Source organism: Engraulis encrasicolus, chromosome 1 (assembly GCF_034702125.1).
Source record: "Engraulis encrasicolus isolate BLACKSEA-1 chromosome 1, IST_EnEncr_1.0, whole genome shotgun sequence".
NCBI lineage: Eukaryota > Metazoa > Chordata > Actinopteri > Clupeiformes > Engraulidae > Engraulis > Engraulis encrasicolus.
The window spans coordinates 10962323-10975530 of NC_085857.1; the positions used below are offsets into that span (position 1 = coordinate 10962323).

Below are 13208 nucleotides of genomic sequence, written 5' to 3' on the forward strand. Positions count from 1 at the left end.
CGGGTAGATGGGATTTATCAGTCATCAGTGGTGTAGTGAGAACGGGTGTTGGATGAATGTAATGTGGTGTATGCGTGGTGCATGTTACATATCGAGAAGTCCAAAACAAAGAAAAAAGATAGCAGCGTGGAAGCCTGGGGGCCGAGAGAGAGTGGTAGTTGGGACTGGAGGCTTTTAGTAGGCAGTAGTGCAGGTGCGGCCGCTTCCAATCATCCAGGCCCCGCCCTCGAGCTCACTCCCTGTCAGCTGAGAGAGGCAAATTAGTCATCTGTGTTTCAAGATGCCAGGGGCATTACACACGTTTTGCCACATCGGAACAAAGCGGTTCCCGAACTCTAAGGGGGTCACGGACAAAAGGGACTATTAATAGAAAATCTAGCAATATTAATAGACAAAAAACTGCCTAGGCAATCTTATATTAACATTACATATATACATTACATATAAACATTAATATGGCTAGATTTTCCATGAATAATTTGTCCGCTAATATTGCTAGAAATTCCTTGCTAGGCTAAGAGTATGGTGGGTGGCGGGGGTTGGTTGTGAAAATGTTCTGAAGTGCAAAAAGGGGTCCCCGCTGAAATATTTGGGAACCACTGTCTTGACCTTTGCCAAATATTAGTCTTTTTTTAACTCACTTGATGCAGATGACGCATAGGCATGCCAAGTCGAATCCTAACGTTCAGGGACAATGATGGCCAAGTGCATTACGTGAAATTAAGTTCATTTTCTGTGAATCTTGGAAAAAAAAACACCCAAAATGCTGAAAATGGTCTGGTACTGCTAGCTTGTATTATTCAAAAATGACTGGCATTCAATGAGTTACCGGTAATCAACGTATTTATTTTAATTCAACTGTTAAAGCGCATTGAGTTGCGTATCTTGTTTGAATTGTGCTGTACAAATAAAGTAGGTACAGATGTAATTACAACACCATTACTATGATATAAACTGCAACTGATCATACGTACTACTATTGTTGTAATTGCATGTATGACAGTGTCTTACTTGACTTAAGCCCTTTGATCCTCTCGGGTGCACAGCCCATTGACAAACAACCTCCATTTCATACTGTTGGTAGCTTTCACGTACATAACCTTGCAACCTTGGGCATTCATGGGTGAGCGGTTAGGGCGTCAGACTTGCATCCCAGAGGTTGCTGGTTCGACTCCCGACCCGCCAGGTTGGTGGTGGGAGTAATCAACCAGTGCTCTCCCCCATCCTCCTCCATGACTGAGGTACCCTGAGCATGGTACCGTCCCACCGCACTGCTCCCCATGGGGCGCCACTGAGGGCTGCCCCCTTGCACGGGTGAGGCATAAATGCAATTTCGTTGTGTGCAGTGTGCAGTGTTCACTTGTGTGCTGTGGAGTGCTGTGTCACAATGACAATGACAATGGGAGTTGGAGTTTCCCAATGGGCTTTCACTTAAAAAAAAAAAAAAAAAAAAAAAAAAAACATGTTATATGCTACTAGCGTTGTAATTACAATAACTTCTACTTTATTCATCTCATTATTGTCATTATCATCCAGCTGCTCGCAGCACTTGAAGACGCACCGGCGCACGCACACGGGCGAGAGGCCGTTCAGGTGCGAGGAGTGCGGCGAGAGCTTCGCCCAGGGCATCACGCTGCGGAAGCATCGGCTGCGGCATACGGGGGAGAGGCCTCACCTGTGCGCGCTGTGCGGCAAAGCCTTCGCCCGGCCCGAGGTGCTGAAGACGCACCAGCGCGTCCACTCGGGAGAGAAGCCGTACGGCTGCCCCCAGTGCGGACAGAAGTTCACCTACGCGCAGAGCCTGCAGGCACACCAGACGCGCGCGCACCCGGGACCCGCGCCGGAAGGCCCCGTCGAAATACTCGCAGCGGTTGTCCATCCATGACTTGTAACTGCGTGGGTGGGTGGGTGTGAGGTTTTTTTTAATGGCATGCACACAATTTTTGTGCATTGTCTTACACGTTTTGCACTGCATTCTTGTAAGGCCCTGACACATTTAGATGTGTATTGTTTTACACAAAACTGCGTTCTTGATAGAAAGAAAACTCTGCGTACTTGCAAGAGTTGTCCTCCATGACGTGCGCCTGGGTGGGTGAGTTTCTTTTTTTCAGGGCCCTTACACACCGAGTTAATGCACTTTAACATGCTTTGTTTACGTTTTACCACGTTCCCGAAATTCTTTTAGGAGTTGTCCATCCGCGTGTTAATGTGTGAGTGAGAGTTTCTGTTGAGCGTGTGTTACTGGTTGCTGCTGTTCAGGATTTAAATGAATCAGTTCAATCTTTGTTGCTGAATGTCAGTTTATTTGTTATTTATGTTAATGAAGACGTTATTGTTGAACACCCGCTGTGTCCTACACCACAGTTTTTGATCAGTTGTAAACCTGTCACTGTCATCATTGAGGGGGAAAATGAAAACCCAATTAATATTGAAAACAGTTGAAAGAAGTAAAAAGAATTGAGGCACACAGTGGTTCATACAAGTGTGTATTAAAACACAGCTTTTTAAATATCAGTTGAACGTATTCCATTTGTTTAGTACTCTGTACGCTCATGTTTTGAGTGACCTCAGTTCAGTGCTGGAGTACAAGGTAGTTGTCAATGCATCCTCCATGTCTACAGTCTTATGTTATAGATTTGACCCAGTCAATGATCTGCCTTATACTGGTAGCTAGGTTTGTTTACTGGAATTGTAACATTAAGCCTGGACCTTTGGAAAGGTGATTTATGCTCCTCAGGTAATAATAAATAACTCTAAATACATTCTGTGTAAATTCTCTATTGAAAATGCTCAATAAATCCTCCTTGGTTAAGCATGTGTATGGTGTGTGAGTGTACTACAAACCACTTTGACGATACCACCATGACAGTCATAGCCCAGCAAAAAAAAGGACACTGAAAGCATTCTAAGCCGAAAACGTATTTTATTTATTTGTACATAAGTACTATTAGTACAAGTTACACTTAATATTTACATATTTGCCTATGAGGCACAGTCCTTCATTAAGGGACTAGAATACCTCTAGGAAGCCTTGTTTTAGAGCTCCCCGTCTGGCTTTCGATGGTTTTGAATAAGCCTCTCCAATCAGGAATGACAGACTGCAGGAGTACACTTTTTAGGGAGTGAGGGAGGGATCTTCCTCCCTTCCAGGTTTGGAACCCAACACCTTTGCTAACTCACTCGTTTTAATGGCAGGTAAGGGCAAGGACCTTTCATTGACTTATTGATGCAACTGCACTGATGTTACTTAACAGCTCCTATCCCCCCCAGCTTTCTTCACCAAAATGCTCCTTGGATACTGACCTCAGGGAAACAAGTATCTATGCCAGGCTGTGTTCACAGTTCAAATCGTGAATGTGTGTGTATATGTATATTACCAGTGAGATTCTAGCTAGATCACTTTATCTTTTTATACAGTGCTGTGCAAAAGTACTAAGCCCATTACTGATTCCTTACCCCTTTTTGCATCTTTGTCACTCATAAGTATTTCAGATCAAGAAAACTTAAAATAGTTTACTTGAGAGAACTTTAATATTTAAATGTTACTCGATGATCTGAAAAAGTTGAACTCTGACAGAGCACTGTATAATAAAGTTCTCCTCCCAGGGAGAAGATGACTCTCTATTGCACCTAATTCTCATCAGGGAAACAAGTGTCCGTGTTTGGCTATGTTCACACATCCATTTGGTTCCAGCTTGTCTCTGCAGTCCACCAAGCTGACTGATAGGGAGGCCATCCTGGGAGGTACCAGGGGAGGTGGTGGGGTTGGGCTGGTGGACTCTGTGGAAGTGGACGTTGAAGGGTGCGCATCGGCGTCTGGGTTTGGAGAGCTTACACCTGCCTGGGCATTAGAAGAGAAAAGAGATAGATATCATTAGTATTTCAATTTCATTGTGGCTATAATGAGCACCATACAAGCGAAGAGAGAGAGAGAGATTGTAGCATCAGCGCTACAGGACATGCATGTGTGGTCTAGGGCTGCACAATTCATCCAAATCGATCAAAAATGGTGATTTGGCCGCCAAAAAAAGAGCAAATTATCACAAATAATTGCAAATACTGTATATTGATTTGAATATTCAGTACAAGTAAAAAATCTGAATTTAATTGTGCTGTTGCCATTGGTACATTTAGATTGGTTTAAAAACGTATTAGATTTCCATATAGCACCATGGACTTTGTTGATCAGTGTTGCATGATTATACATTACATGTAAAGAGAGTATGTGTGAGTACCTTGTCATTGTCCTCGCTGTCTGACTGGGGAGAGTGGGGGCATGGCTGTCTTTTCTCCTCTTGGTCGCTACACCGGTGGAAAGAAGAACAGCAGCATGAGACTAACATCAAAGAGGTTGGATATAAAATAAGAGGAATCGAAACACGCCCACTCAATGCAAAAGCGTGTGCTCAAAAATTGGTCTCTTAAGGGGGCGTTGTCCCTCCTCCTTCTTCTTCTCTTTTCGTGGTGTTTGCACAAGACGTGCACTACCGCCATCTACAGCGCTAAGGGGACTCCATTTATTCTCTACCTCAAGACTCCGAAGGTCTCCTAATCGAAGGACTCCTAAAGGGGCGTTCACCCGACGTAAAGTGGATACCGGAAAAGAACCCGCCTGCTTTATCTCACTCTCATATACGATTCTCTGGAAGCACTATCCCCATTGAGCATCCATGCTTTCCCAACAACATACCAGGAGTTTCTTATAACATAAACCCTTACTTATTTTATAATGGTTCTCTCTGTCGTACCTTGGCCTCACTTGGAGAAGAGGCAATAGCCTCAATGCGGCAAATTAAAGGAGAAATAATTTTAAAAGTCACCTGCTATAGTTTAAAGAAACTCCCGCACACTGACCATTTCGCTGTTCTTTCTTTAATAAACGGCGTTTCGGTACTAGACCTTCATCAGGCAATGAAGCCAGCTGAGATGTGCGAAAAAAGCCGAAGTTTAACGTAAAAGTCACCTGCTCTCATTCTCGTTCTGATTCCGGATCTCTTGCAGCTGCTGTAGTAGATTCTGCTTTTCCCTCTCCAAGGAGCTGATTGTCTGTTGGTTAGGGGGAAAACAACACAATCAAGACAAACAAGCAAAACAAAATAACAATAGAAATGTTATGTTCCTGCCCCTCATCCTCCTGCTCTTTTACGCTCTTACTCTTTAAAGTGAACGTCTGCAACTTGTTTTAAGTCATGCCATCTTGAACTGTCAAGGAATTCCGAAAGTAGTACATGAAATAGCCCATTAAGGAAAACAACGGGTTCTCTAGCTCCCGCCAAAACCTGTAGCCTTTTTTACAAAAATGTCAGTGCTCCCTTGGTGTTAGGTTAAGCAATCAAGTTCAGGGGTGTGGGTAGCTGTCCAATTAAATAACTTAGCTGGCATTTTGGAGGACAGGACAGGAAGCTGAATACATCTTTATTTTTCAGTCCTCCCTCTCCTCCAGGCTCTTACACTCTGAAGACAGGACTTTTCACTCGATTTCTTTCTTTCTTTCTCTCACTCAGGTTTTTATGGTCTCTCCATCTACCCCTCTCTATCTCGTGTGCCTATGTGAAGCTGTCCTCCCTCTCCTCCTCTTACACTAAAGACAGAACATTTTACTCCATTTCTCTCTCTCTCGCCCTCTCATCCAGGCTGTTATTGTATCTCTGTCTACCTCTCCCTTTCTCTCTACCTCGTGTGCGTGTGCGATCTCTCTCTCACTCTCATTCTCGTGTGCCTGTGCGAGGCGGTCCTCCTACCTTGTATGCCTGACCTGTGCGGGGCGGTCCCCTCTCCCTCTCTCTACCTCATGTGCCTGTGTGAGGCGGTCCTCCCTCTCCTCCAGGCTCTTACACTCTAAAGACAGGACTTTTTTTGGAACCTGGCTACTCTCCCTCGAATGCTTGTGTGAGGCGGTCCTCCCTCTCTATGGGGCACCTAAGTCACGCCCTTCTACTTCCGATCCATGGGGCTGGAGCTCGCAAAATTTTGAATGCGAGTTAATGGAGCGAGTCAAGCTAAATCCTCATCCCGTTTGGCATGTGCTCCGGATTTCACATATGATGACAGTGAATTTGAAAGGTTTGGATTTGCGTCGCAAGACCACTCATTTTCGGCACGCAAGAAACTTTATTTTAGCTTTTGTGCAAAACTGTGTTGGAGACTACACTTGTGCCTCTCATATCTGACGTGAACCGAGGCACAGCCAACCTTACCGCTGCACCGTGGCTTAAGTGGCTGCACGTCGGACATGCGACGTCTGTTGTGTAGTCCAAATAATTACATATTTTTGCACACTCACAACTCAAAAATCGCTTGCCAAGTGAAGTCAACAAGCACACCATTGGTTGTTATTAATTCTGAGGCACAGCATATGTGTGATCGACGGGGAAATGCGATGTGGGCCGGAAAATAGCTTTGATCAGTCCATTACAGCCCAGTCAAAAGTTTTTCCGTTGCCAGCCCCAGAAGCCGCCCGGAAAGGGTGGAGACTTAGGTGCCCCATTTACCTCGTGTGCCTGAGTTAGGCGGTCCCCCTCTCCTCTCTCCTCCTACCTCGTGTGCCTGTGCGAGGCGCTCCTCCTACCTCGTGTGCCTGTGCGAGGCGCTCCTCCTACCTCGTGTGCCTGTGCGAGGCGGTCCTCTCTCTCCTCCAGGCTCTCCTCCAGCTCCCTCCTCAGCTGGCTCAGCTCCCGGTTCAGGTTCTCCTGGAAGCCCATCTCCTGGCCCAGCTCCACCAGACGCTTGTCCAGCTGCAGCAGCATCAGCCGCAGGTGCTGGTCCTATTGATGAGGAGAAGATCAAGAGGAAGAGTAGTATCAGAGAGAGTAGAGAGAGAGAGAGAGGTTCCATTGGCCCATTGTTTCCTGGTTCTATTATTGGGGGGGAAATCCCCCTTTAGGCAGACCTAGGCAGACCTGAGGACTGTTCTATTCAATGCTAGGAGCATTATGACACGCCCCTTTAGGCAGACCGGAACCTGGTCATGTTAGGTGCCCATAGAAACCTATTATGTTGGCATATCTCTATATACTTAAAGAATCTCTGGTAGTATGGTATATACACCATATGCTAATACTAAGGTATGCGCGCTCACCTGCCTTGACTCACATATGAATTTAACTGACATTGCCATCCCATTCCTAACCCATAGCTCTCATCTTTGAAGGCCATCCACAAGGTTGAGGAGTGTGTTTATAGGAAATGTTGACCATTCTACATGGGATAACAAAGGGTGGAATAGGAACAAAGCCATTCTGCAGTCCCTGACCATGCCGGTGACACAGCACAGGCATCCGTGGGACCATGCCTCGCCCTCCTGCATCCACAGTTAATCCTGTTGGATGTGGCTCGCCCTTCTTGGTGGTGTGCAGGCATTACCTCGGATACCGTGGCTCTTGATAGATCACAAAGACTTACTGTCTTGGTCAAAGATGCTCAGAACAGTTACACGCGCATCAAGAATTTCGCTTTTTTGAAATCTGATAGGTCACCCATAATGCTGTGTGCATTGCAACATTTTGAGCAATACTAAGCTCTTACCCTGCTAATTGAACATACACATCACTTTACTGGGGCATTGTGCAATTGATGAAGATTGGCCAACAGGCTGGTCCTCTGAAACTTCCCACACTAAAATGACAGGTGTTTCAATTATTTTGTCATTTTGGTTGACTGATAGATGTCAAAATGCACAGCACGAAGGTACAGATAGCTGATCATCGCATGAAAGAGTTAGACATACCACAGCGACATAAAAGAGAATAGCCAACTGAGTCAAGCAGTGCAGCGTAGAAACTAGCCTCCGAAATGAAGCACATTTATTTACATGTGTAAACCGAAACTACAGAGCTAGAAACTAAAGCAGATTTGGTAGTGATGCTATTTAGCAATTAGCTTGCATGTAGCCTCGTTACTTTTTTCATAATGGCGATTGGCAGCAACAGCAGAAGAAAGAAAATGCTTACCGTTTCGGAATTTCCACAATGTTGCTTCATCCTTCGGAAATAAATTTCCAGTTTGGGGGACACGCGGCTTTTAATCAAACATGTATCACAGCTGCATGAAATGAAAACAAGCAAACCAGCTGAACTGACGGGAGCGTACGTCACTTGTGACGTTCCGTAACACCGAACAGCATTATGGGGGGCATGTGTCATGGCGGCGCCCTTATGATGACATCTGAAGCCGGGGGATTTGTACTTCACATAATTTTATGTACGTATTTACAACTTCAGAGGCCTCGGAACATGGACTGATACTTTGTTGTAAGCGAAACACGACTCAGGTGAGTTGGGTTCTGTATAATAAATCCCAGGATGAATAAAACGTGGGTTGCAGCAGTCTACGCTCTTGCACATATGGCATGATGTGGTTGACTTGACGGGCTGTCATATCAGTAAGGATAATTTTACACAATCTAATATTGTCTTGATCGGAAGGAATCGTTTGAATGGTAGAACTTGCCTCAAATTACAATTCATACCAGTTATCTGCCTATTATGATGACACATCCCTCTCACACACCATTTGAGCTTGGCTGAGCCTGTAAAGTGGCCATTCATCCTTCCTGTGTACAGAATACAGGCACAACGATGCATGTTGTTGTTAGTCAACAAACAATACAGTTAACACGTCTCCAGTTGAACTCAATCCGCTTCCAGGCTAAGACAATATCGCTATCTCAGCCTCAACACGTTTGGCTGAACCTCCTCTGTTATTCCTGCAGTTCAGGAGGATGAAGAGGATGGCGGTCCTGATGAGGAGGGCGATCACCGCTCCTCGCACAGCCGCGGAGGTAGCCCTCTCCTCCCGACCACATCCGCTCTACTATGCGGTCTACAACAACGTCCCCTCTCCACCTCCACTCACGTACTTGCAGGCCCGCTTTCTGGCAGCAAAACAGGTAGGCCTAATCAGCTGGATTGACAGTGGCATGAAAGGGTAAAACTGCCATGCTAATTTGTTATGGAACAGGAAACAGTGGCGTTGTGTGTTGTCTTTTTGCACATTTTACAGGTGTGCGTGTGTGTGTGTGTGTGTGTCATCCTAGGGCAAATCATCAGGTGGTAAAGGCAAGAAGTACAGTCCCAAATCCAAAGCAACTAAAATGGACAAACAGGAGAAGCATGAAGTGGAGATCAAGCAGCGCATGACTGTGTCTGAGCTGGCCCAGGCCATGAATAAAGACATTGGTATGACATCAGTACATCTCGACACCACACCACTACATTTAACCTGATTATCATTGACTTTCAAATGACTTCGAGACTTGGCTTGACCTAGAGCATAAGAATTAATGTTTCCCAAACGGCATGGTTGAACCACCTCCCTTGGTTTGCTATTGGTCGAGAAAAGAAAGAGAACGAGAAAAGGCTGTACCGTAGTTGAAAACAAACATTCTCTTAGTCCCAATAGAGCGTTTCTGCTGAAACCACGTCACTGCTTTGAACACGCCTCTATCCAAGGACGTTGGGGCTGCTCAAATTTTATTGGTTCCCTACAAAGTGGATGGAGTTCCCGAGTTCTCCGGTGCTCGGAAAGTACTTGCATTGCTCTTGGCCTGACTAGTAGCAACGCCGAAGGTGTTACGACGTAAGGAGGGCGCGGCCTGGCTATACTACATTAGCTGCTAAACTTTTCTTTAACGCTTCAATTCAAGGTGACTTACTATTATTAATTACTGTTATTGGTTAATAACTCAGTCTAACTGTTAGTCCATGACTGCCTGATCAGGAAAAAAATGTATGTGCAGGGGGCAGCCGTGGCATAATGTATAAGGCGGGCGTCATATCGGTCTTGAATTTGGAAGTTTATAGGTGTGAATATCATCCAATCCATGGCTGAAGTGTCCTTGAGCAAGGCAGAGCTAACCTAACATCAGTGTAATGTAATGTAAATCGAGGTGGTGGTGAGGTTAGCTGGTATCAGAGACACTTGATACTAGCATCATTGTAAAGGCTGCGCTGTGCAGTTTTACAAGAAATATAATGTATAGGAAAAACCTAATGTCATTCACAACCCAAAATCTTTGTTTTCAGGGGACTTGGTCAAGGTGGTAAGTGTTTGTTGCCAAGGTGGGCACCTTAGCATATATAGTGCTGTTGGAAACCCTGACTTCTGATTCTTTTGATTCTGATCCCTCCCCAGATCATGTGTACGAGGCGCTGCTGACCACGGACGCCGACATCGACGAGCTGGAGCCCGACTCCTACCTGGAGGAGAAGTGGGTAAAGGAGGCGGTGAAACGCTCGGGCATGAAGTACAAGTACAGGCAACTGGCCGAGGTCAAGGTCCGCGAGAACAAAGACGTCCACAGACAGTGAGTGGGACGTGGTGGAGCACATACACATGTACACATCAGGGCTTGACACTGGCACCTGCCAACCGGCCAAATGCTGGTAAAACTTGGCTGTGGCTAGTAACAATTTCAGTGTCACTAGCCAATGTGGCTCATAATCTACAGTATTTGACCCCCTTTGTATCAATTGTTTCTATTTAATTTAAAGAAAATGCTCAGTTACTCTGTTGGTAGGCCTATTTGTTTGATTTATTTCCATCTAGAAAGCTATGCACTCATCCTCTTGCATTAGCAACCCATCTTCTGAAGTTAGATGTACAGTATCATCATGATAAAAAAACTAATTTCAAAATTGTGGCTAGTAGAATAGGTGAATGGCTAGTGAATTGGTAAAAACACTAGCCACAGTGGCCGGTGAGGGAAAAAGTTAATGTACCCTGGTACACATATACACACTATTATACTTAGCAGATATTTTCATCAAAAGCAAGTTGCAAAAGAGGTCTGTCTGTCTGTCTGGTGTGTTTCTTGACAGCATCGTTGCTAACTAAATTACAGACACAGTGAGTGGGAGGTTGGAGCGCACGTGTATTCTTCATTGAAAGAATGTGTTTCTTGTCCGATATGGCCAATGTTGTGATCAGCATCTCAGCATGATATGATAGCCTGTTTCTCCGTGGTGAAGTAATATCCTTTATTTTTACGTTATTGTTTGGGTGCTGTGTTTTGCAAAGACGAACCAAATTGTGAGTTGGGTGTATCATTACAGCCCTAGTGCGTACACATACACATAAACATACACACAAACACACTATTATATTTAGCAGATACTTTATTCAAAAGCAACTTGCAAAAGAGGTCTGTCTGCCTGTCTGTTTGTGGTGTGTTTCTCGACAGCATCGTTGCTAACTGAGCTGTTGCTAACTGAGCTGTTAACTTCATTTACTGCATTGTACCTGATGAGGTTACTATAGTCCCTTTTGTGGTGGAGACACAACTGTACCGAACCGTACCAAAAGCATTCCGAACCAAACTGGCAGATACTGAACCGTACTGTGCCGTACTGCTTGGTGGAAACGTAGCTTTTGTCACCTATGTCATTGTACGTTGTTACGTCTTGCTGTCCGTCTGCAGGCCCCCGGCGGACCCGGCGGTGCTGGTGAGTCGTCCGCCGGTGGTGACCATCATGGGCCACGTGGACCACGGCAAGACCACCCTGCTGGACAGCCTGCGCAAGACCCAGGTGGCCGCCTCCGAGGCCGGGGGCATCACGCAGCACATAGGGGCCTTCCTGGGTAATCATGCACATTATACTCATGGCATTCGGTTACAGTACATCAGCAATATCACAACACATCACCCAGTATCACGCAGCACATAGGGGCCTTCCTGGGTAATCATGCACATTATACTCATGGCATTCGGTTACAGTACATCAGCAATAAAGTAAAAGGAAAGACCTCTGTGGCCAACACAACACATCACCCAGTATCACGCAGCACATAGGGGCCATTCCTGGTTAGTCATTATTACTCATCACATTACACATTATAGGGAATAGAGAACTGCCAATAGGGGCTAATCATTTACTTAGTATCATATTGCATTGTGTTACATTATATGGCAAGGCAAGGAGAAACTAGACACGTTTACCTTACACAACACATTACAGCTCCAGGCCACTTTATTAGAATAGCATGAAAAAGTTGATTTATTTCCATAATTCCATCAATAATGTTAAACTGTCATGGATTATAGATTCATGGCCCAGTTTTTTAACTATTCCAATCATTAAATTGTTTATTTTTACACATTTTGGTCTTCCAGCTCAAAAAAACCATGAATTGGGGAATTCGCATCATTAGAATATTGTAATAAAATCACAATTTTCTTCATCAAAATTTGTTTCACATCAGTGCACATCAAATCAGTTGAAATGTGGTACTTTCTACACAACATGCAATGTTCAATACTTGGTTAGGACTCTCTCTGTCTTAATATTATTAATAATAACGGCCATGATGCGTTTAACATTGAAGTCAATGGCAGAAACAGTGCATGGGAGTAATGGAAGGCCAGATATCCTTGATGCTTTGCCGTCAGCTGTTTTTGTATAGCTGACCTGGTGTCCCACACTTCACTCTTCAATATACCCTGTAGATTTCCATGCCACGTTTTGTCGCTAACTCACCGGTTTAATTCTAAATCACCAGAAATGAAACCCCATTGAAAAGGAATGGGGTTTTATTTCTGGTGAGTTAGAATTAAACTGGTGAGTTAACACCAAAACGTAGCATGGGTATCTACGGGTATATTGAAGAGTGAAGTGTGGGACACCAGGTCAACAAACAAGAACAGCTGACGGCAAAGCATCAAGGATATCTGGCCTTCATTACTCCCATGCACTGTTTTTGCCATTGACTTCAATGTTAAACGCATCATGGCCGTTATTAAGACAGAGAGAGTCCTAACCAAGTATTGAACATTGCATGTTATGTAGAAAGTACCAAATTTCAACTGATTTGATGTGCACTGATGTGAAACGAATTTTGATGAAGAAAATTGTGATTTTATTACAATACTCTAATAATGCGAATTTCCCAATTCATGGGTTTTTTGAGCTGGAAGGCCAAATTATGTAAAAAGAAAAACTTGAATGATTGGAATAGTTAAACAACTGGGCCATGCATCTACAATCCATGACAGTTTAACATTATTGATGGAATTATGGAAATAAATCAACTTTTTCATGCTATTCTAATAAAGTGGCCTGGAATTGTACATTATAGGTGATGCAGTATTGGCAGGGCAAGTTTATTTGTGTAGAAGCAGTTTAATAGGCTAATTAATATGATAATCAAGTCAAGACCCAGTTGGTTGCCATGGCGGCAGAGGGCATCACACAACACGATGGGCCTTCCAGGGT

General features: G+C 44.5%; 3 protein-coding genes across 5 annotated transcripts in view; 2 read left to right on the forward strand and 1 right to left on the reverse strand.

Annotated features, from left to right (window-relative positions):
• The window catches only part of LOC134447164 (gastrula zinc finger protein XlCGF26.1-like), an 18361-nt gene extending 15116 nt beyond the window's left edge, over positions 1 to 3245 (forward strand). For both annotated transcript variants that reach the window (XM_063196512.1, XM_063196504.1), the window contains one exon: positions 1537 to 3245. In XM_063196512.1, the coding sequence (XP_063052582.1) occupies positions 1537 to 1885 (349 nt within the window). In that variant the 3' untranslated portion in view covers positions 1886 to 3245. The remainder of the gene's footprint in view (positions 1 to 1536) is intronic.
• LOC134447178 (protein enabled homolog) lies at positions 2904 to 8083 on the reverse strand. The gene is made up of 5 exons (XM_063196524.1): positions 7950 to 8083; positions 6600 to 6764; positions 4964 to 5046; positions 4236 to 4302; positions 2904 to 3841 (listed from the first exon to the last, which is right to left on the reverse strand). The coding sequence occupies exons 1-5, from the start codon at positions 7977 to 7979 to the stop codon at positions 3641 to 3643; spliced, it is 546 nt and encodes a 181-aa protein (XP_063052594.1). The 5' UTR covers positions 7980 to 8083; the 3' UTR covers positions 2904 to 3640.
• A 92-nt stretch (positions 8084 to 8175) lies between these two features.
• mtif2 (mitochondrial translational initiation factor 2) overlaps positions 8176 to 13208 on the forward strand; it is a 17708-nt gene continuing 12675 nt past the window's right edge. Inside the window, exons 1-5 of one of the 2 annotated variants that reach the window (XM_063196478.1) lie at positions 8176 to 8199; positions 8711 to 8887; positions 9035 to 9176; positions 10132 to 10303; positions 11417 to 11577. In XM_063196478.1, the coding sequence (XP_063052548.1) occupies positions 8720 to 8887; positions 9035 to 9176; positions 10132 to 10303; positions 11417 to 11577 (643 nt within the window). In that variant the 5' untranslated portion in view covers positions 8176 to 8199; positions 8711 to 8719. Of the gene's footprint in view, positions 8270 to 8710; positions 8888 to 9034; positions 9177 to 10131; positions 10304 to 11416; positions 11578 to 13208 lie in introns of both variants that reach the window. The other variant, XM_063196469.1, reaches the window with a different exon arrangement.